At 35.3% G+C, this 21766-nt stretch overlaps 1 protein-coding gene across 1 annotated transcript in view; it reads right to left on the bottom strand.

The window, feature by feature from the left end:
* Nucleotides 1-687: 687 nt before the first annotated feature.
* Nucleotides 688-21766, bottom strand: part of LOC138836093 (lymphoid-specific helicase) — a 28344-nt gene continuing 7265 nt past the window's right edge. Inside the window, exons 5-22 of the mRNA XM_070034581.1 lie at nt 21520-21556; nt 21164-21228; nt 20334-20372; nt 18381-18608; nt 17624-17806; nt 17015-17158; nt 14209-14405; nt 12214-12310; nt 11249-11410; nt 10457-10596; nt 10239-10377; nt 8467-8550; nt 8270-8389; nt 7430-7546; nt 6740-6899; nt 5254-5350; nt 4903-4979; nt 688-1998 (exon numbers count right to left, since the gene is read on the bottom strand). Coding sequence (XP_069890682.1) covers nt 1904-1998; nt 4903-4979; nt 5254-5350; nt 6740-6899; nt 7430-7546; nt 8270-8389; nt 8467-8550; nt 10239-10377; nt 10457-10596; nt 11249-11410; nt 12214-12310; nt 14209-14405; nt 17015-17158; nt 17624-17806; nt 18381-18608; nt 20334-20372; nt 21164-21228; nt 21520-21556 — 2181 coding nt within the window. The 3' untranslated portion in view covers nt 688-1903. The remainder of the gene's footprint in view (nt 1999-4902; nt 4980-5253; nt 5351-6739; nt 6900-7429; nt 7547-8269; nt 8390-8466; nt 8551-10238; nt 10378-10456; nt 10597-11248; nt 11411-12213; nt 12311-14208; nt 14406-17014; nt 17159-17623; nt 17807-18380; nt 18609-20333; nt 20373-21163; nt 21229-21519; nt 21557-21766) is intronic.

Raw genomic sequence — 21766 nt, 5'->3', positions numbered from 1 at the left:
AAAAAGCCAAGGTACCTACATCACAGTTCAGGACAAAGGTTCTGACTGAGAATACAAATAAGTGTCATCAGAACTGCTGGTAAGGAAGAAATAAGGTAAGAACATCAGGGATGTATCAAGCTGTCTGGGAAATTCTAATTCTTAAAGGTCTCACATGCAAAAAACATACAAGAAAGAGCGGAATGGAAATTTAATGTGTTTGCTATAAGCCAACGAATTCTTTTCTAAAAAAAAAAATCATATGCGAAATGCTGATGATAGATCAAATAAAACCAGATCACTGGGAGATCAGTAATTCCAGTGGAATCAGATGAAATCTGACCAGATTGGGCTCATTAAATAAAAGAAAAAAAAAACCTAAATGAATGTAGAGAAGTTTTACAAAATTGTTTTGCTATCAGAGGAAAAGTGCAAAGCTTTTCAATGGTTCTGGTTAGGACAATGTGTAAGTAGTAACAGGAAAGAATAATGAAAAATAAGTAAGGATAAATAAATGCACTGAAGACATCTTTTAAAGCTCTTTTCTGATTGACCCTATTTTCTTAATGCTACAAGAAACAAGGAAAGGAAGGCGTACTGGGGATATAAGAACAGAGATGAAGTTATTGGGAGAATGGAAAAGAACAGACTCACTGAAGTCACATTGATTTCAATCAAGACCAATGAGTCTGCTGGTGAATGAACATTTTCATTTATTTAAAAACACAACACAAAATATAATTGCTCTGTAGTCTTTCTTTTCTTTTTTTAAATTAAATGTTCTCTCAAACCATTTCTCTTTCTGAGCTCTGGTTTCACTTTCCTATAGCATTATAATTTAAACATGAAATACAGGTTGAGTTTTCCAATACATACTAACCAAAACACCTACTCCAGGAAGCCTGTCCCTTCCCAGCATAAACATTTAGATTCTTCTTTTTCACCCAGGGGGTATAGGTTATCCAATGTTTGTTCTCTTATCCTGCACAACAGACTAACATTTCCAACTTTTGGTATTTTTGCCAAAATGATAGTTTCTTTCAGTATTCTTTGCTACCCGTCACTTTACATTTTTCTACAACATGGTTATATGTACTAGTGGATGAAACTAAGAGCATAATGATGTTGAATGTCAAACCAGTCATGTTTATTATTTCACTTCAATTATTTTCCTGGCAAAATAATTTCATAAATGGGCCAAGTGCCAATGGCTCACACCTGTAATCCTAGCTACTCAGGAGGCTGAGATCTGAGGATCACATTTCAAAGCCAGCCTGGACAGGAAAGTCCATGAGAATCATCTCCAATTAACCACCAGAAAACTGGAAGTGACACTATGGCTCAAGTGGTAGAGTGCTAGCCTTGAGCTGAAGAGTTGAGGGACAGCACCCCAGGCCCAGAGTTCAAGCCCCATGACCGACCAAAAAAAAAAAAATCATTTTATAATAAACATTTATTTGGTAAACTATCTTATAACCCTAAAAGTAAAAACGATTTTTTTTACTTTCGTGACAAAAAGCACAACCTCAGTCAATCCTCCCTCTTGAAAGCCTACTCCATAACAGAAGTGTTAATTCCTTGAACTGTATTACAACTGTGAGAAAGGAGAGACAAAAAGAGACATTTACTAAACTTCCACAGGAAGACTGCATAAATCTGGCAATGGTTAAGTAAACATTAGACCATACCTAAGAGTACTACCCAGACTGAGAAAGTAACTAAAAATCTAAACTTATTAGGAATTTTGTTCTTAATAAGGCTAGGAGGAATTACACTGTTAAGTATGTGGTGATATCAGTTACATTTATATAAACTGACATAATCAAAAAAGTGAAGTGGACAAAATGGACTTCAAAACTAATGTAAAAAAAACCTCATTGGATATACACAAGCAAGTTAAAAAGGCCTTTTTTTAAAGCTTCACTTAAAACAAACATTCAGGACTGGAATCTTCAGAATTTTCTACTATCTTGAATATTCCTGTCTTCTCTTTAACTGGTCCAGAGGCTTTCATTTGATCTATGGGAAAAAAAAATAAAGCAAGTACTTTAAATAAAAAAAAGAACCTGAGGAAAGAAATGAAAAAAAGTTTCTTGCAAAATGAATCAATCACCTGTCTAAAATATATAAACCCACAGAAATGAAGGACATGCTTTTCCTTACCCAGAAATAGTTACAAAAACCAAGTATGTATTGCTCTTATTACAGCAAACTATAAATATATAACATGAAACCTCAATTTGCTAGGCAAAACACCTGCTGAATTTGATGCAAAAAGTTAAAATAAACAGAATAGTACTTTGAATTATAATTTTTGCTTGTTCTTTTGGTGGTCCTGTGGATTGCACTTGGGGCTCATGCTTGCTAGACAGGTACTATATTATATCACTTACACCACTCCCCTTTCTGCGCTGGTTTATTTTCAAGGTGGGGTCTTGCTTTATGCTTTATGTCACAAATGGATGACAAGCATTTGTCACCTCACCCAAGGATTAGACAGATTTATAGCTAAAAACAACAATAACAAAAAAAAATCCAACTTGGTAAAACTGGAATGGGCTACAACAAAACTTAACAACTTTAACTCATCAAGACACTAAATTTGGGTCTGAGAATGAGGCTTATGGTAGAGTGCTTGCTTGACATGCATGAAGCCCTGGGTTCCATTCCTCAGTACCATATAAACAGAAAAAGTCGGAAGTGGCCCTGTGGTTTGAGTGGTAGAGTGCTGCCTTGAGCACAGAGATGCTCAGGGAAGAGCCCAGGCCCCAAGTTCAAGTCCCAGGACCAGCAAAAAAAAAAAAAAGATACGATAACTGAAATAAATTAGTGCTAGCCTTGAGCACAAGAGGCTCAGGGACAGTGCCTTGGTCCTGAGTTCAAGCCTGAAGACTGAAGACTGCCCCCCCCCCCGCCCCAAAGGCACTAAATTTAAGAAGTGCTGAAAGATATATCCGAAGAACTTGTATCCACAATATATTTAAAATGTTTATAAATTTAGTAAGAAAAACCTGGTTCCAATGCAACATATGAAAATATGTCAAAGACATTACAACACTATACTCAATTATGTGTTAGTTTCTGCTTATTTCTGCAGAATAAGTAATAATCACCAACTTCAAGATCCCAGATCAATGTCACTAAACCCAGCTAGAAAGATGACTGGCAATGAGGATATGAGTTGCTTTAGCAATGCATTCTAAACTAGTTAGAAAATTAATTTTGAATGTTTACAAAATAATTGAAGGTCATTATTATAGTAGCAACTCATTTTTCTGTAACTTGATAAATAACCAATCTGTACTGCCCACTTTTTATTTTAGATGCTTTCTTTTCTAAATGCAAAAGAAAAATTCTCAGTAGACAAATTTCAACTAATAAAGCTGATAGCACAGACAAATCATTTTGCAAAACCTAAGGAAATACAAGTTCTAATCAATCAATATAAAAGTGTGTTTAAAAAACTTTTCTTTGCTCAGATAGAGAACTTAAATCTGATTAAGAGAGCTACTTATCTCCCCCACAGTGTAACCCCCGCTTTCACTATATTTGATGTCAGTATAACATGTGGAGGAGATGGGGACAAACAAGTCGTTTAAGGATTCAGGTGGACCTGTTGCAACAATGAGAAGTACAAAATGTCATGTCAAAACCAACTTTACAATGTCGGTGTGTGTGTGGGGGGAGGGTATAATTGGGTGGGGGGAGGGGGGAGGCTGGGAAGGGAGGTGAAGGGTAAACAAAGGAGGAGGCTGCAATGCTTGGTAAGAAATGTATGCATTATCCTGCCCATGTAATTGTAGCCCCTCTGTACAGTATGTTCTCAAATAAAATAAAATTTAAAAAAAAAAAGAGAGCTACTTATCAATCTATAAGAAATATACACTGAAAAACAAATTAATAAACATGGAGGGGGAAGAACCAGCTGATTATAAAGAAATGTAAGCCAAGCTGGGTGCCAGTGGCTCCCATCTGTAATCCTACTCAGGAGGCTGAGATTTGTGGATCATGATTCAAAGCCAGCCTGGGCAGGAAAGTCCATGAGACTCTCATCTCCAGTTAAACACCAGAAAACTGGAAGTGGTGCTGTAAGTGGAAAAGCTCTAGCCTTGAGCTGAAGAGCTCAGAGACAGTGCCCAAGCCCAGAGTTCAGCCCCATAACTGACAAAAAAAGAAAGGGAAGAAAGGAAGGAAGGAAGAAAGAAGGAAAGAAAGGAAAGGGAAAAAAGAAAGGAAGAAAGAAGGAAAAGTAAGTCATTTTACAGGCAAAGTACACATATTTTCTAGCAAATAAGGAAAAACAAGAGGGGTGCACTATATATAATAATGGAATTTGGCTCCTGATTCAAATGCTACAAATTTTGATTCAATTGGAAAAATCTGAAATCCTCTTAAAATGACCTAGTATAGTTACAAAAGCCAAATCATATTTCTTATTATAGCAACCTATAGGACATACAATATGAAGCATCGATTTGCTAGGCAAAAAAACCTGCTGAACTTAAGATACAAAATTTAAAGCAATCAACAGAATAGTACTTTGCATATATTTTCCCATATTTTTTGTTTGTTCTTTTGGTAGTCAGTATGTTTAAAACTATGTTCTTATAGCTGAGCACTGGTGACTCCCATCTGTTATCCTAACTACTCAGGAGGTGAGACTGAGAATGGAGGTTAGAAGACAGAACGAAGGAAAGCAAAACTATTTCCTCTAATAAACTACTCAGAAAAAGCCAGAAGTGCTGTGGCTCAAGTGGTAGAGCACTAACTTGAGAACCAAGAGGCTCAGGGACAGTACCCAGAACCTTTAGTTCAAGGGCCAGGAATGGCCAAAAAAACACAAGTTCATTATTTAAAAAAAATGAATGACAAAAAATGGCAAAAAAAGTTCATTATTAAAAAAAATGAATGACAAAAACTTACCAATAAGATCACTTCGATCTAACAACAACTCTAGATCCTTATCACTAATGACCTTCTCTCTTGATCCTTTTACTTCCCTAGAAAAATAAAATATTAAATCAAAATGATGCTTTCTATTTTTATGAAGAAATTTTAAGGGCTCAAGGTATAGGTTAAATGGAAGAGCACCTAGCAAGCACAAGTATCCAAGTTCAATCCTCAGTTAACACACACACACACACACACACACACACACACACACACACACACACACACACACACACACACACACACACACACACACACACACACACACACACACACACACACACACACACACCCCCAAAAAAAAAAAAAAAAGAAAACTTTTACCTTTCATAATCTCTAGATTTTAATAATTCCATCAATTCTTTAGGATCTAAGAAAGTTTTAGGTTGATTTAATCCAGATTGGCCACCTTTGAAATGATCTAGAGAAAAAAAAATGAACATTAAAAATCCATTTTAAAGCTGAACTATATTATAAACCTATGAGAATAACTTATAATTTGTTTACAATAAATCCAATCAGGAAACAATGAAAGTATCCATTAACAAAAGAATGGGAAGTGGCGCTGTAGCTCAAGTGGTAGAGTGCTCGCCTTGAGCTGAAGAGCTGAGGGACAGCGTCCAGGACCAGAGTTCAAGCCCCACAACCGACAAAAAAACAAAACAAAAACAAACAAACAAAAAATGGACAAAAAACAAAACTACTTAGCAAAACAAACCTTCTAATTCAAGGATATGAATGTCAAAATAGTATGTGTAAAAAAATGTGACAAAAATTACAATAGTAGATAATCTCAGACTGACACAGAGAATGACTGAAAGGGTGCCTGTGTAAACTTTATTATATGAGAATGCTCATTCTCTTAATCTAGATAACTATAAATATACGTATTTTACCAAACTATAAATTTAAAAGCTGTGTTTTTTACTATATATATTACACATCAACAAAAAGTACCAGAATTTCATAAAATCTTTCAAATTTTTTGTGTGACGTTAACCTCAGAACTTAGGAAAAGGTAACTGACAATGTTACCTAAACTTAAAAGCAAATATAATTTATCTCATCATCTGAATTTCTAAAGTAACACATGTGAAAACTTTTAAGTTAACACAAAAATGTATTAGGTTAAGACTCATTTTATCCCCATCTGATTGTTGTAGTCAAATTACTGACTGACTAATAAGTCACAAAAGTCAAACTGCTCTAAAACCTAACCCACTTTTCCTTAAAAACCGATTATCATACCAGCAAGCAGAGTAGTATTATAAAACTAACTTGCAGTAACTTTCAACATTTTATTATGATGCTCAAATTTCTCTAGGCTTGACAATTTGTAGAAGCAATTTTCAATTCATGATAATCAAGTCATGAACTCAATTAGTCAATTTTATATTGAATGAGTAAAGGTAAAATTTACCCAAGGAATCTCAAAGAATGTAACATGAAAGACCTTAATGAGTCACCTCTGCTCACTAACTTTGAATCCTATCTATATTAATACACACAGATTTTGAATCGGACTAGTTGAATATACCATTAATTTAATGTTTAATACATTAGAGAACGTGTAACTTTTCTTATAGTCCTTTGTCTACCCCTTTAGGCCTCATTTAGAAAAACAGTAATGTTCTATGATTACCAATTTAGTGTAGACTGTTAAGAACTCCAAATCCTCCTCTGCTTATTAAAATCCTGTCACATAACTGCACTAATTTGTTTTGTAAGGAAAGTAACAGTAATGACATTAATGGGATTGTACACATGCAATGACAATTAAGCAAAAAAGAATCATGAGAGCATCATTTACTTTTGTGGATGATCAACTTCTCCAACTTTCTTTTAGCAGCTGCTCTTTCCACAATTTTCTGGTCGATAGTATTTGCTGTAACAAGACGATATACAACAACTGGCTTCGTTTGACCAATTCTGTGACATCTATCCTGGGCCTGAAGATCAGACTGTGGATTCTTAAAAGTAAAAATAACATTTAAGGCCGGGCATTGGTGGCTCATGCCTGTAATCCTACTCAGGAGGCTGAGATCAAGGATCACGGTTCAAAGCCAGCCCGAGCAGGAAAGTCCATGAGACTTTCATCTCCAATTAACTACCGAAAACTGAAAGTGGTGCTGTGGCTCATATCGTAGAGCCTTTGCCTTGAGCTGAAGAGCTGAGGGATAGTGCCCAGGCCCAGAGTTCAAGCCTCATGACTACAAAAATAAAATAAAATAACATTTTAACAGTATTATGTTAAAAATTAACTTAACCCAAGATATAGAGGTAAAGCCAACATTCATGATCAAATGTAGCTTAACTCAACTTAGGGTTCTAAATTATTTGCATAACATTACCATCCATTATACTCTTGACAGAATTTAAATCTTTAAATATTCCAAAGAAACAAGTTCAAACTTTTGACAAATCAAACCACGACTTTTACAATGAAGGACTGAAAATTCAGAACAGAAATATAATTTGCACATTGAGGGTTACAACTTACCCAATCACTATCATAAATGATAACTGTATCTGCTGCCGTCAAATTAATACCCAGGCCACCAGCTCGTGTACTCACTAAGAAAAGAAATACACCTGGATCTGTGTTGAAGCTGTGCATCTAAAAGCAGAAAAGATGAAAACATAATAAATTAAAAATAACTAGCTGAGAAGGGATTGTTTTTAATTTCCACTGACAACTTTTCCAAACTTGGCCAAACTCACCTAGGGTGCCCTGCCCTGCTCAGCATAGCAAATATAGGGCTATGAAGTCAAACCAACTTCAAAACAAATGAATTAAAAGACTAAATGCTAAATGGCTACCTCAATGGCTTGATCCTGTATCACATATAATAACAACACATGTCAAATGTTAATGGTAGGGTTAAGCTGTGGATCAGAGGTAGAATGGCTGCCTTTAACAAGGGCCAGATCCTGAGTTCAAAGCCCAGGACCAGGCAAGAAAACTATTTTCATAGCAAATTCTAGGTGGAATAATAATGCTAAGTACTTTCTACTTTGCTTCACTTGAAATTTGTTTAATGAAACATTGAACCTGAGAGGGAAACATTTAGCTGTTATCTGAATGTTCTTCATTTGTGATGATATATAGATACCTAATTCTAGATACGTTATATATTTGAAAAAATATATGCATATACATGCACGTACGTATACACACACAAGAACCAAACACCAATTCATAAATACAAAAGCAAAATGCTAGCTTTTATAGGGTTTTTGGTAATTTCTCATCAATTTAAAGGTCTACTTTATACATTACTTCAAAAGTCAAATCAGAAGGTACAAAAAAGAAGTTAATGAATGACAAAAGTAGTCTTACATGGTTTTCTCTCTCTGAATAAGACATGGACCCATCAAGTCTACTAAAGTTGAAATCTCTGAGTTGACAGTAGTCCATCAAAATATCCAGCATTCTTGTCATTTGTGAAAAAAGCAGCACCTGAAATTTAAATATCTTAATGTCGAGATACTGATTCATAAAACTCAAGCAATTCAAAGTCCAATCAAAATTACCACCTTATGTCCTCTTTTCTTAAGTTCTGGCAGCATTCGATCCAAAATTAACAGTTTCCCAGAGTTTGTTACTAATTCTTCATCAATCTTAAAAGTAGAAAAATAAAAGGATAGTTACTAACCATTTGCCCTATAAACATGAAAATCATCTGAATAATTTGATTCACAATGGCAATTCATTAAAAAATACAAAGACCTTTCAATAGAGGTTACTGACTTCTAATGGAAAACATACACAGTAGAATGAAAAGTGATTCAGCACAGAAGAATTAAGTTCAAATAAGACCATGAGCCTATCCATGAACAAAATCTATCTTACTCTTCTATCAAAAACTTTGTACAGGGGGTGGGGGGATATGGAAAGGATTGGGAAGGGGAAACAAAGGAGGCAACAATGCTTGATAAGAAATGTACTCATTACCTTGCCCACGTAATTGTAACCCCTCTGTATGGTATTTTCACAATAAAAAAAACACAACTTTGTACAGCAGGGTGCCAGTTCACGCCTATAATCCTAGCTACTTAGGAGGATCGTGGTTTGAAGCCAGTCCAGACAGAAAAGTCTCATGAGACCTTTATCACCAACTAACCATTCAAAAACCAGAAGTGGTGCTGTGGCTCAAGTGGTAGAAGGCTAGCCTTGGACACAAAGAGGCTCAGGGACAGCACCCAGGCCAAGTTCAAGCCCTACAACCACCACCAACAAAAAGACTTTGGAAAAGAGAACATAAGTTCAAACTTATTGTATCATCTGAGGGTTTTTTCCTTTATAATCAAGTAACTTTTTCAAAAATTGCTATCAGAGTTCCAGTACACATTAAAGAAAACATACGAGTTTCTAAGTAATCTCATTCACACTAAAGACAATTTTCTCCCTTTGGTAAAATTACCCATCGAAGAGGTATTTTTATACAGGAGTCAAGTTTTATCTTCCTTTATGTAAAAGTAGAAATTGTCAAATGATAGCATTTTCCCTTCTACCCACATCAAATGTGGCAGTAGATGGAGTAGGTTGTCACAAATGGGGAAGACATACACTACTGCGACCTAGAGGCTAGGGAAGCTACTAAATACAGTGCACAGGTCATGATCTCCAAACAAGCTCTATCTGACTCAAAAAGTCAATACTGCCAGGGAAACTAGTAATGAAACAAATTTTAGTGGTTACTACGAACATTTCTTTTAAAGTCATGCAACTTTTCTATCAACTACACAATTTTATTCATTGAATATGATACTTTTTTCTGTGGCTATTTGTTGAGACTTAACCAGCAAGCAAACTGATTTTGATAAGCTGGTCTTTTAACATTCAGTTACTGAAAATATTACTACCCCCCAAAATAGAGAACAAAATAACTGAATCACTAAAATTTCAGAATAAATTCTTAACTGTTCACATAAAAGTGTACAAGAAGTTTAATTAAGGCTGGGTACGTGGCTTAGTGGTAGAGTGCCTTACCTAGTTGGCATGAAGCCCTGGGTTGGGAACCTCTGTACCACATAATCAGAAAAAGTCGGGAATTGGTACTATGGCTCAAATAAAAATTAAAATTAAAATTAAAATAAAAAAACTCAGGCCCTGAGTTCAGGACTAAAGAGGAAAAACAAAGTTTTAAATGTATGAATTAAAACACTTGTTGCATAGCACATAGGAAATGACCACCATTCTCCCCTTACTGAAAGGACTAATTTTGGTATACAGTTCTACATTAAATAACAAATCAAACAAAGTAATATTGTGTCCCAATATAAAAAAATTATTAAATAATATTTACCTTAAACTCTTGTGTGACAGGATCTATAGGGTACTCAATCAGATATGGATGATTACAACATTTACGAAGTAGCATCATTATATTCTGTAGTTTCAGATTAACTTCAGATTCTACAGGAATATTCATTTCTACAACAGTCCTATCAAAAACATGATATGTGAATATGATAATTGTGAAAAACATAGTTTAAATTATTTCAAATTTATGTTTAAACTCACTTTTCGCGGTCCACTTCTGGCTGTATTTGACTCATTAGTTTTTCCAATTCATTAGGAAACTCATCTAGTTTGCTATAATTTATTGATTTTCTGGTTTTTCGTTTTGGTCGTCCAGTAGGACTTAGTTCCACTGATTCTTTCTGGAAGATAATTAAATGTCTGTTTAAAACCCTATATGCTTAAGTTCTAAATGCAAACAAGTTTATGTTCAAAATATATTTATGTATAAAATGACTTTAAGATTTAAAGAAAACTGATCTTTGTCAAGTCTAATAATTCTCCAAGTCATAATTACAAGAAATTCATAATATAAAGCCAAATATAAATATTCTCAATTTTTAATTTGAGTTTAGAGAAAAGTCTAATCTTCAGTTATATAATGACCACATACGACCTCTCTCTTGTAATACATGCATGACTACACCATTTTTCAATCATTATACTAATCCCATCAATACATTCCTGGTAAAGCAATTGATAAATAAGTCTGGACCAGGCACTGGTTAGCTCAAGCCTGCAATCCTAGCTACTCAGGAGGCTGAGGTCTGAGGATCCCAGTTCAAAGCCAGGCCAGGCAGGAAAAGTCCATGACACTATCATCACCAATAAACCACCAGAAAACTAGAAGTGGCACTGTGGCTCAAATGGTAGAGTGCTCAACTTGAGCTGAAAAGCTCAGGGACAATGCTCACCCAACCCTCCCTAACCCCCCCCCCCACCAAAAAAAGAAAAAAGTAAAGAAAAAAAATCATGCTGTATTTTATTTACATTCTATTTCAAAACACATTCTACCTCACTAGATCCAAACATCTTCGCAATCGTTCGGTTCACAATGGCTGTATAAAAGACTTCTTGTTTCTTTGAAAGTGGTGCATAAACAACTACTTCTCGTTTAGGAGGAACTTCAAGAGCAACATCAGATTTCAGTCTTCTCAGTAAGAAAGGGGTTAGAATCTAAAATGTAAACATGAATAAATACAAACATTAAGTATTCTTTTCTTTTTGGGAATACCATATCCATACTTCTCACACTTTCTTCCCTAGTGTATTGTCTTAAAAGTTACCACCTCCTTGAAATATTCCCAAAGCAAACCAGCAAAAGATAAACTCAGTGTTTTCTAATCTTCCCCCTGCCACATATATGCCAGTACTGGGGTCATGTACTCTTTTTTAAGCTTTTCTGCTCAAGGCTGATCTACATCTCCACTCTGGCTTTTTTCTGGTTAATTGGAGGTTAAGGATCTCTTACATTTGTATGCCCAAGCTGCTTTCAAACAGACATCTATGAACCTCAGCATCCTGAGTAGCTAGGATTACAGCTGTGAACCACTCATGCCTGACTTCTTTTCTATTAAAATAATATTTATTCTTCTTTGGATTGACAGTGTTAAGTCCAAATATTTTAGTGACATCTTAAGATGACTAGAGAGCCAACCAACCCAACGATATAAAATGTTTCCTTAAGATCTTCAGGCTTAAAATTCTCTTACACTATATCACATTTATAAACGAGATAGAAGTTAACAGAAAAAGAGGATCGTTGCTAACAATTTAGAGGAAAAGGAAAAAAAAAAACCACCACTATCTGTAGTTACTATCCATAACCCCATGACTTCTGGAAGTAGGAAAAGGGCAAGAAAGTGACTTGACTTAGGGAGACTCATTTCACTTTTTAAGTCTGAACAATAATGGGTAGTGTCTCTAGAATTCATTATCTATGAGGGTGGAGTAAACAGAGTAAGAAAAACAGTCAACACCTGGTGTAGCATATGTAATACATTCTGTTCTCTTTCTTTAGCTATGATATCTTCAGCAGTATCAGAAAGACTAGTGATGTCAAACCAAGACTCAAAGCTGGAAAAAAAGAGAAATGATTACAAGTTAACCTAACATAAAATCAATTATATTATCTTGAAACAGGGTTTCTAATTTCATAGTTTATTATGAAGCATATGGACAGTTGCCAAATCCTCATATGCCATTTTTAATATAATGAAAAAGAACAAAGGACTGGTGACAAAGATCAAGTCATAAAGCATTTGACTAGCAAGTGCAAAGCCTTGAGGTCAATTCCAGTACCACTAAAGAAAACACACAAATAAAAAGGATGTAAATGATGGCTTTGATTCAATAATCAGAAACTGCAAATCTAAAAGGGATGTTTTTTCAATTAAAAAATGTTAATACCTATTATAATAAAAAAATAATGACTAAGGTACAGATTTTTGTCTTGTGGTAACAGGGATGAAATCCAAGACATGATGCTATAACCTCAGGCTAAAAGCTAATATTTTATCAAACATTATGAATAGTTGCAGAAATTACAGCTATTGCCGAACCATGGCTATATGGTCTACCTCTACAGAGTGATAGAAATCTGACCCACTCTAACAACAAAACATTTTTGTGGTTACCAGGAGCTTTGTGTATATTAGGCAAGCACTCTACTACTAAGCTACAAGTCTACCTTAGATTGAGAAAAGGACATGGTAACTAGAACATCTGGACATCTTAATTACAGCTACCTTTGCTATTCTAGGGATACTCATTTTTTGAAAACATTTTGTGTGTGTGTGATGGAATGCAGAACTCAAACTGTTTCCTACCTTTAAAAAGTGGTAGGTTGGGGCTGGGAAGGTGGCTCATTGGTAGAGTGCTTGCCTTGCATGCCTGAGGGCCCTGGGTTCAATTCTCAGCACCACATAAAGAAAAAAGCCAGAAGTGGCGCTGTGGCTCAAGTGGTAGAGCGCTAGCCTTGAGCTGAAAAGCTGAGGGACAGCGCCCAGGCCCAGAGTTCAGGCCTCACGACCGGACCCAAAAAAAAAAAAAAAGTAGTAGGTTAAAATTGGGAAATCTTTGTTTTAATTTTGTTGTGGCACTAACTAATCAGATTTTGTAAAAAATTTATGTCTCTGTTTTCTAATATATGTGAAAGGAAATGGAGGACACTTCCATTTCCACAGTTCTGGGGGGTTTTTTTTGGGTGTCTGTGCAAGTGTGTGCACATCAATCCCAGGGCTTGAATTCAGAAGCTTGGGTGCTAGCCCAGGCTTAAGGCTAGTGGCTCTACCATTTAAGTCACAGTTCCATTTCTAGCTTTTTTGGGTTAGTTTACTGGAGAAAGAGAGTTTCACAAATGTTTAACAAGGTGGGTTGTTAACTGTGATTTTTTTTTTTTTGCTGATCCTGGGCTTGAACTCAGAACCTGAGTTCAACTTCTCTGTACTCAAGGCCAGCACTCTACCACTTGTGCCACAGCACTACCTCTGGTTTTTTTCTGTTTATGTGGAACTGAGGAATCAAACCCAGGGCTTTATGCATGCTAGGCAAGCATTCTACCACTAAGTGGTAGACCCATAACAGTGATCTTTAGACCCACAGCTAGGATTACAGGTGTAAGCCACTGATACCTTGTCTTGGATTGTCTTTTAAGTGCGCGCGCACACACACAAGCGCGTGCACGCACACAAGCGCGCGCACGCACACGCGCGCGCGCACACACACACACACACACCTCTTTGTAGAAAGTCCCAAGACAAAATCTTGGAAATATCTTCTTAATGTAACATTTTTAGTTTTCCTTTCATTAATACATAGTTATAAGTTCTCTTTTATGTGCTCATATATATTTTATATCAAAAGATGAATTTAATATATATCACAAAGACTCTACCAAAAGATAGCACTTAAATTCAGGTACTTAGAAAAGGGCAGTGAAAAATATAAAACAGTAAAGTAACTGGCTTACCTACCTTTTCAAATCGTCAAATACATCTGGCAACAAAAAGTTTAGCAATGACCAAAGTTCTGATAGATTGTTTTGCAAGGGAGTACCAGTCAAAAGTAGTTTGTTATCAGCATTGAACCGTTTTAACTCCCTGATCAGACGGCACTTCATATTCTTAATCCTGTGTCCTTCATCTACTATTAAGTATTTCCAATAGCAATGCTAGAAAATGAATTGAGGGAAAACATTTTTATAAATGATTTTTTCCTAAAAGCATTTCTAAAATAAAACTTCTTTTATTAAGATGTATAGATGTTGAATCCTTTTTTTTTTTTTTTGGGTCCGGTCGTGGGGCCTGAACTCTGGGCCTGGGCGCTGTCCCTCAGCTCTTCAGCTCAAGGCTAGCGCTCTGCCACTTGAGCCACAGTGCCACTTCCAGCTTTTTTCTAAATTTTGCTTATGTGGTACTGAGGAATCGAACTCAGGGCCTCAGGCATGCAAGGCAAGCGCTCACCACTGAGCGACCTTCCCAGCCCAGATGTTGAATCTTATCAAATGTCACTTTGGTATGTAATGAGATAAACATGTTTTCAAAAGATTTAACAATGAGTTAAATTAATGGATTCCTAAACCAATATAATCTGAAAACAGATTTCATTAGGTCAGGAAATAATATTTGAAGTCCTTCTGTTATGACGCTATCAGTGCCTCATTCTTTCTATAGTAGAAGTAATCTTTTATTTCCAATGTTTTATCAAGTTTTGAAATTAGATTTAAAAACAATTCTAGCCAAAGTTCATTAATTTCAGGTATTCTGAAATTTTAAACTGCATTAGTATTTTCATTTTGCAAAACATATCTAAAATTGACACTTTTATCTCAGTGTTTTCCATTTTTTTTTTAGTTTTTAAGTCTTTTTTACTGGAGTCAATTTTAGTAACTGATATTTTCAATCACACGTTCATTTTAATGAAGTCGTCCTGAATTTTTTTTTTAACTTTTAATACTCATGCTTTCCCTTTTGACTTCTAATTTATCAGGCATTCTGATTTAATTCTTTGTTTAAAAAATGCAAAAATAGGCACTAATTCTGAAAATATAAACACCAACTAAACATGTATCTTTCAACAATCTAAGACTGGCAAACTGGACAGAAGTGTGTAAGAATTCATCTTTGGCATGTAACTTTTTTTTAGCATATTACTAAAAGAATAGAAAAAACTGTATTATTACTTCAGTGTTCTGTCTTGCAAAGGACTTAATTTTCTGCCCATCTAACAAATCAGATAACATGAATAATTTCTCACTTTAAGACACCAGTCTAAAACAATAAAACATCCTTTGTAAATTAGTATGTGAAAGAAAAATGAAGGAATGTAAATGAGGAAGAACCTGAAAACAAACTAGTAATGGGCTGTCATTCAAACAAGAGTTTCAGAATCGCACTCTCAATCACCCCCTAAAATTAAAATCCTTACACTGCTAAGGCTCAGTGAAAGAAAAAAACTGAAAACATTCTAGCCACTGGCAAATGGAACTGACAAGGAAACCTATTTCTTTTTCTTTTTTATGCTTTTTCTTTTGTTCCTTTTTTTTTTTGGGGGGGGGGGGGCGGGAAAGGAAGGTCCTGGCTTAAACTCAGGGCCTGGGCACTATCCTGATTCTTCTGCTCAAGGTCAGCCATAGCTCCACTTCCGGCTTTTTAATGGTTAAATGGAGATGAAGACTTTTAGGGAATTTCCTGTCTGGGCTGGCTTCTCTGAACCATGATCCTTAGATCTCAGATTCTTTGAGAAGCTAGGATTATGAGTTTGACCCACTGGTTTCTGGCTTCTGAACTATTTCAATAGGGGGTGCATAGAGAGAAGAAACTGAGGTGAGTCTTCATATTACAGATTTCTGTAGAAAATGCTATTTCTAAAAGTGTACTCATAGTATGATCTTAAGTACACATTATACCTTTATGTGAACAGTAGTTCTTCATTGTCAAAGTAAAATTCAAATAAAATCATACTTTTATCTCCATAATAAATTTTTTCTATTGACAGTATATATTACTTTTATTGTGAAAAAAATGATTGATATCTTCATACTATACATTTATAATATTGTTGCTAAACTTCTGGTCTAAGAGTGCTACAAAACATATTGCAAAGTTTCATTTATATAAGTGGAACATTTGACAAACATTTGGTCATGATTTTAAAAAACCATTTAATACCAATTATGACCTATTATTGAATTTAGGTTGACTCTATATTTATATTAGTTTCTTTATTCACGCAAGTAAGAAAAAACAAAGGGATGTCACTTAACAGGGATATCACAAGGGCAGAGAAAAGGAAAGCACTCATTTCTCATATGTGTAATGAGTTTAACAATGAGGAAGAAAGGTCAACTTTCTAACTGCATTATAACATAAGCATTACTTAGTAGCTATAATATCAAGAAAAAAAGATAAGGAAAGGAAATACCACAAAACCATTAAGATAACTTAAATATCTTAAAATATTGTATTCTTACTTGCAGAAAGCAAGAGCAGATTGGTAAATTCCATATACTCAAACTATACTTCACAAACACATCTGATAGGTATTCACAGATTAGGTTCATGTCTGGCTAATTTTAAAAACTTAATATATTATGGCTACAAGTTAAATGTCACAGGTTTATTTTTATTTAACAACCACAGCCTTCTTCCCTATCTTTGTCAAAGGCTCCAGTTTCCAAAGAAATGAGCACAATACAGTCTATTACTTCAAGCAGACATGGTGGTGAGAAAGTGATATGAATTAAATATGATTTACAGATTAGAAGGCAACAATCTATACCTGTAATGCATTTCGGTCCCTCATGGATATTTCAAATGATGTGATTACCACGGGATGAATCTGTAGTGTTCCAGTTCTCTTATGAATTTTCCTTGCCAATTTTTGACGTTCCTGCTGGGTTCCATGATATAACAGAGTAGGAATCTAAAAGATTTTACAATGTTTCAGTACAAAATATAAATGATATGAAAATTATGGACAATTTTCTGGGGGGGGAAGATATCAAGATCACAAAAAGAAAATCAAATAAAAAGGCTAAGGGGCAGATGGAAAAATTATTATATATATTGCAAGGATGTGGATAGTAGAATGTATATAGGGAAAAATAAGACTAAAACAGGATTAAAAAATCAACATTTGTCTCAGGTACTATAAGTCATTAAATGAATGAAAACTATACAAGAACATTTTAAGCAAAGTATCTAATTTCTAATACCTAGTGTTCTAAAATAGATAAAAGGGTTAAAGAAAGGAATTGCTAATATTTGTCTAACCAGATCCAATGCTTTTGTAGAAATCAATAGTTTTAATAGTAGATCTGTAATGTATTTCCTACAACAACAAAAAATGTGGGCAAAAATTTATTTCATGTGAAGAAACATGTCTTACTTCTGGTGTAAATCTTTTGAATTCAGCCATCCAGTTAGGAAGTGTAGACAAAGGACCACAGACAAGAAAAGGTCCAGGTACTCCTCTCTGAATCATCAAAGCAATAGTAGCAATGCACTGAACCGTCTTACCCAATCCCATTTCATCTGCCAAAATGCCATTAATTCCATTTTCCCAAAGCATCTGAACAAAAGAATATATAAGCATGTCCTGAATTAGTAACAGGCTTATTTTTCTAAAAGCATACTTAAAGACAATTATGATAACACTGGCATAATACAATATATTTTAACAACTATAGGAAATCATTTATCAAAGCCATAAAAAGTATTGGGAGTCTTTTAAGACATTTTCACTTTAAAAAATTTACTCATGGTAAATCATCCAATTAACATATACAAATGTCTTATATACAGTAAATAAGTTGTGATACATCAAGTTGTGATACATTATGCTATTTAAGACATCATAAAAAGGAACCAATATACTGTATTAAAAATGAAAAGTCATGGCCAGGCAACAGTGGCTCATGCCTGTAATCCTACTCAGCAGGCTGAGATCTGAGAATCACGGTTCAAAGCCAGCCCAGGCAGGAAAGTCCTGAGACTCTTATCTCCAATTAACCACTAGAAAACCAAACGTGGCACTGTGGCTCAAGTGGTGGAGCACTTGACTTGAGCTGAAGAGCTTAGGGCCAGCCCCCAGGCCCAGAGTTCAAGCCCCATGACTGACAAAAAAGAAAAAGAAAATTTATTACCCTAAGCCATTCCATGCCTTCTACTTGGTACCATCGCATCACTCCTCCGGTGAAGTGCTTTGGTTGTTGAAAGGGAACTGGTTGTCCATTGTATTTCCGAACTGGGTCAAAAAACAATTTAGCATTCTGTCTAACTGTTTGAGACAATCTATCTTTAATTATGCTATTTGAATCTTTATTTTTCTCAAGTTCTTCTACACAGGAATTAGTAGAGGAAGGGCTCTCATCCTACAAAGAAAAAAATTTAATTACATGTATGATAGAAAATGTTGCTAAACTTACCACTCACTTACCAATGGCAATGAAACTAATAATCATTATCCAGTCCCAGTCATCAGTAGGTATGGAAAATTAATGTAGATACAAGTAAGAACAGAGACACTTTCATTTCCATGTAAGCACAAAGCCATTAAAAAAAGAAAAAATGAACTAACAGCCTAGTATCAGTATCTCATACCTCATACCTCGCTATTTGGGAGACTGAGACCTGGAGGATTATAGTTTGAATCAGCCTGGGCAAAAAGTCTGAGAGACTACCTCTAATGAACCAGCAAAATGCCAGACTAGAGGCATGTGGAGTATCAGTATAAGAAAGCTGTTTTGGAAATATCGTTCTGGCTGTCTATAAACAAGTGATCGTGGTTCATGCCTGTAATTCTAGCTACTCAAGAGATTGAGACCTGGGGATCATGGTTTGAAGCCAGATCAGCCAAGAAAGGTTGTAAAACTCTTATCTCCAATTAACCACTAGAATAACCAGATGTGGAGGTATGACTCAAAGTATTCACAGTGCTAGCCTTGAGCACAAAGCCCAGGGATGGTGTCCAGGCCCTAAGTTTAAGCCCTATCATCTGCAAAGGAAAAAGAAAAAAAAGAAAAGTAAAAAAAGAAAGCTAAGCTAGAGCATGAAGTCCTGATTACAGGGTCTTGGAATAAAGAGCTTGGAAAATATAGTAAGTAATATCCCTATATAAATTGGTGGGGAGAATAGAAGGGATGGATAAAAGTAGGTAGGTAATAGGGTAACAGAAATCAAGCTTTGAATTGGAACTACAGAGAATCTTTTTGTGTAAGGAAGGTTGGGGGGGGGTAGGGGATTTGAACTCAGGGTCTGGGCACTGAGCATTTTTGCTCCATGCTAGCACTCTTCCACTTTGAGCCATAGCTCCACTTCTGGATTCCTGGTGGTTCACTGGAGACAAAGTCTCACAGACTTTCCTACCCAGACTGACTTTAAACCTGGATTCTCAGATCTCAGCCTCCTGAGTAGCTAGGATTACAGGGAATGCCAGGGCCTGGTTTGAATCTGGTTAGAAACAAGATGAAATTATCCTTCATAGCTTCGATATGATGACTGTGTGCACGTATATCCACAGGGTTATAGGAACTTGTAAGTATCATTGCTAAATGCTTTAATATTTATACAGAAAATTCCATACAATGAACATGGAACATTGTTATGTTAAATATAATGCTGAAGTCAGGTACCAGTGGCTCATGCATGTAATTTTACTCAGGAAGATGAGATCTGAGGATCACAGTTGAAAGACAGCTAGGGAAGGAGAAGTCCTCGAGATATTTATCTCTAATAAACTACTCAGAAAAAGCTGAAAGTAGTGCTCGTGGCTCAATTGGTAGAGCCTTAATCTTGAAAAGAAACTCAAGGACACTGCCTAGGCTCTGAGTTCAAGCTCAGGGGCTGGTTAAAATAAGAAAGAAGGGATGGTGGGGGAAAACAAAGGAGGGAGTAACGATGCTCGATAGGAAATGTACTCATTACCTTACTCATATAACTATAATCTCTTTGTACAGTATATTAAAAAAGTGAATAGTCCTTTTTCTTTTTTCAAAGGTAATGAAGTAAATGAAAAAGATGTGTAGCAGTGATTAAGTGTGCTTCATAATCAATAACTAAAAGATTCCTAAATTTAATTTTCTATTTAAATATCTTACCTCATTCTCCTTGCTTTTCTTAGCCACAGATAAAATTTCCTAGAGAATTGCAAAAGTCAAATTAGTAATTCACAAGATTGAAGAAATATTTATTCTGTAGATTTACAGTGTTAAATGGGGCTAAAGCACTGAGATAAAATTACTCAATCCTAGCCAGGTGTTCACACCTGAATTTTTTTAGCTACTCAGGAGGCTAAGATCTAAGAATCTTGGTCTGAATGCCAGTAAGGGCTAACAAGACAGGAGAGATTTTTATATAAGGAACTAACAGAAGCATTGTCTTTCAAACAGCTGACCATTTTTGGTAAGCAATTTGGAAATCAAGATGTTATTGAACTTCAATCACAAAAAATTATTAAACTTCTAGATCTGTTTATTTTTTTTTATAAAGCAGAGCTATGACTAAAGTGTTAGAGCACTAGCTTTTGAGCACAAAAGCTCACAAATCTTAAAACTGACCCCCCCAAACAAAAGGCCAAGAAAATGTAGAATGTAATAAGCAAAACACAGACAATTACACAGAATTACGCTCTCCATGTGAAAGCATTCTTATTCTAAAGCTCTGTAGTCCCTGAACATTATCCCCAGATTCTCTTTAACCAGAGTTCCTAGGCTGTGAAGCATGTCTCTTTTCTTCTCCATTTTCCTGTAATTTATGTTTTATATTTAGGGTTGATTTTAAACTAAACTATTAGCCAAAACTTTATATGAACATCAGAGAAGAATAGAATATTTACATGTTGAAAAATTAAGAAACAGTAATTCTTACAGCCTTAAGGTGATTTAAACCTACAAGTTTTTACTCAACATTGAATATTAGGCATCCTTACCTCTTTTGACATAACATCTGAGATGTTGTATGATTCATCTTCTCTTCCTCTTTTCTTTTTGACAACTATAAGAAATTATTTTATAGCAATTAAAACAGAAATATAAACACACATTTTTTTTTTGGTTAGTCTTGGGCTTGTATTCTTCAGGGCCTGAGCACTGTCCCTGAGCTTCTTTTGCTCAAGGCTAGCACTCTACCACTTGAGCAACAGCACCATTTCTGGCCTTTTCTGTGTATGTGGTACTGCAGAATCTAACCCAGGGCTTCAGGCATGCTAGGCAAGCATTCTACTGCAAAGCTATATTCCCAGCCCTAAACATATATTCTTTAAAAACCACAAGAAAAAAAATTTACCTGGATTCTCTTCATTTGCATCAATTAAATTTTTACCCTATAAAACAAAGACGTAGAATGCTACTTTTACTTTATGATACTGCATATTAAAAAGTACTGCTTAAAATGTACTTGAGAAAAAAAATATTCCAATCAGCTGAAGTCCAACCCCTATTACTCACTGTTATACCTACCTACATGTAATCTTCTATATTCCCTACACTAACTTCATGATTTTACCAACGGGATTTACTTTAACCCTTTTTTC

Source organism: Dipodomys merriami, unplaced genomic scaffold (genome assembly GCF_024711535.1).
Source record: "Dipodomys merriami isolate MVZ:Mamm:240054 unplaced genomic scaffold, mDipMer1.0.p SCAF_249, whole genome shotgun sequence".
Taxonomy (NCBI): domain Eukaryota; kingdom Metazoa; phylum Chordata; class Mammalia; order Rodentia; family Heteromyidae; genus Dipodomys; species Dipodomys merriami.
The sequence above is the reverse complement of the archived record's forward strand: the minus strand, read 5'-3'. Positions and strand labels throughout refer to the sequence as shown.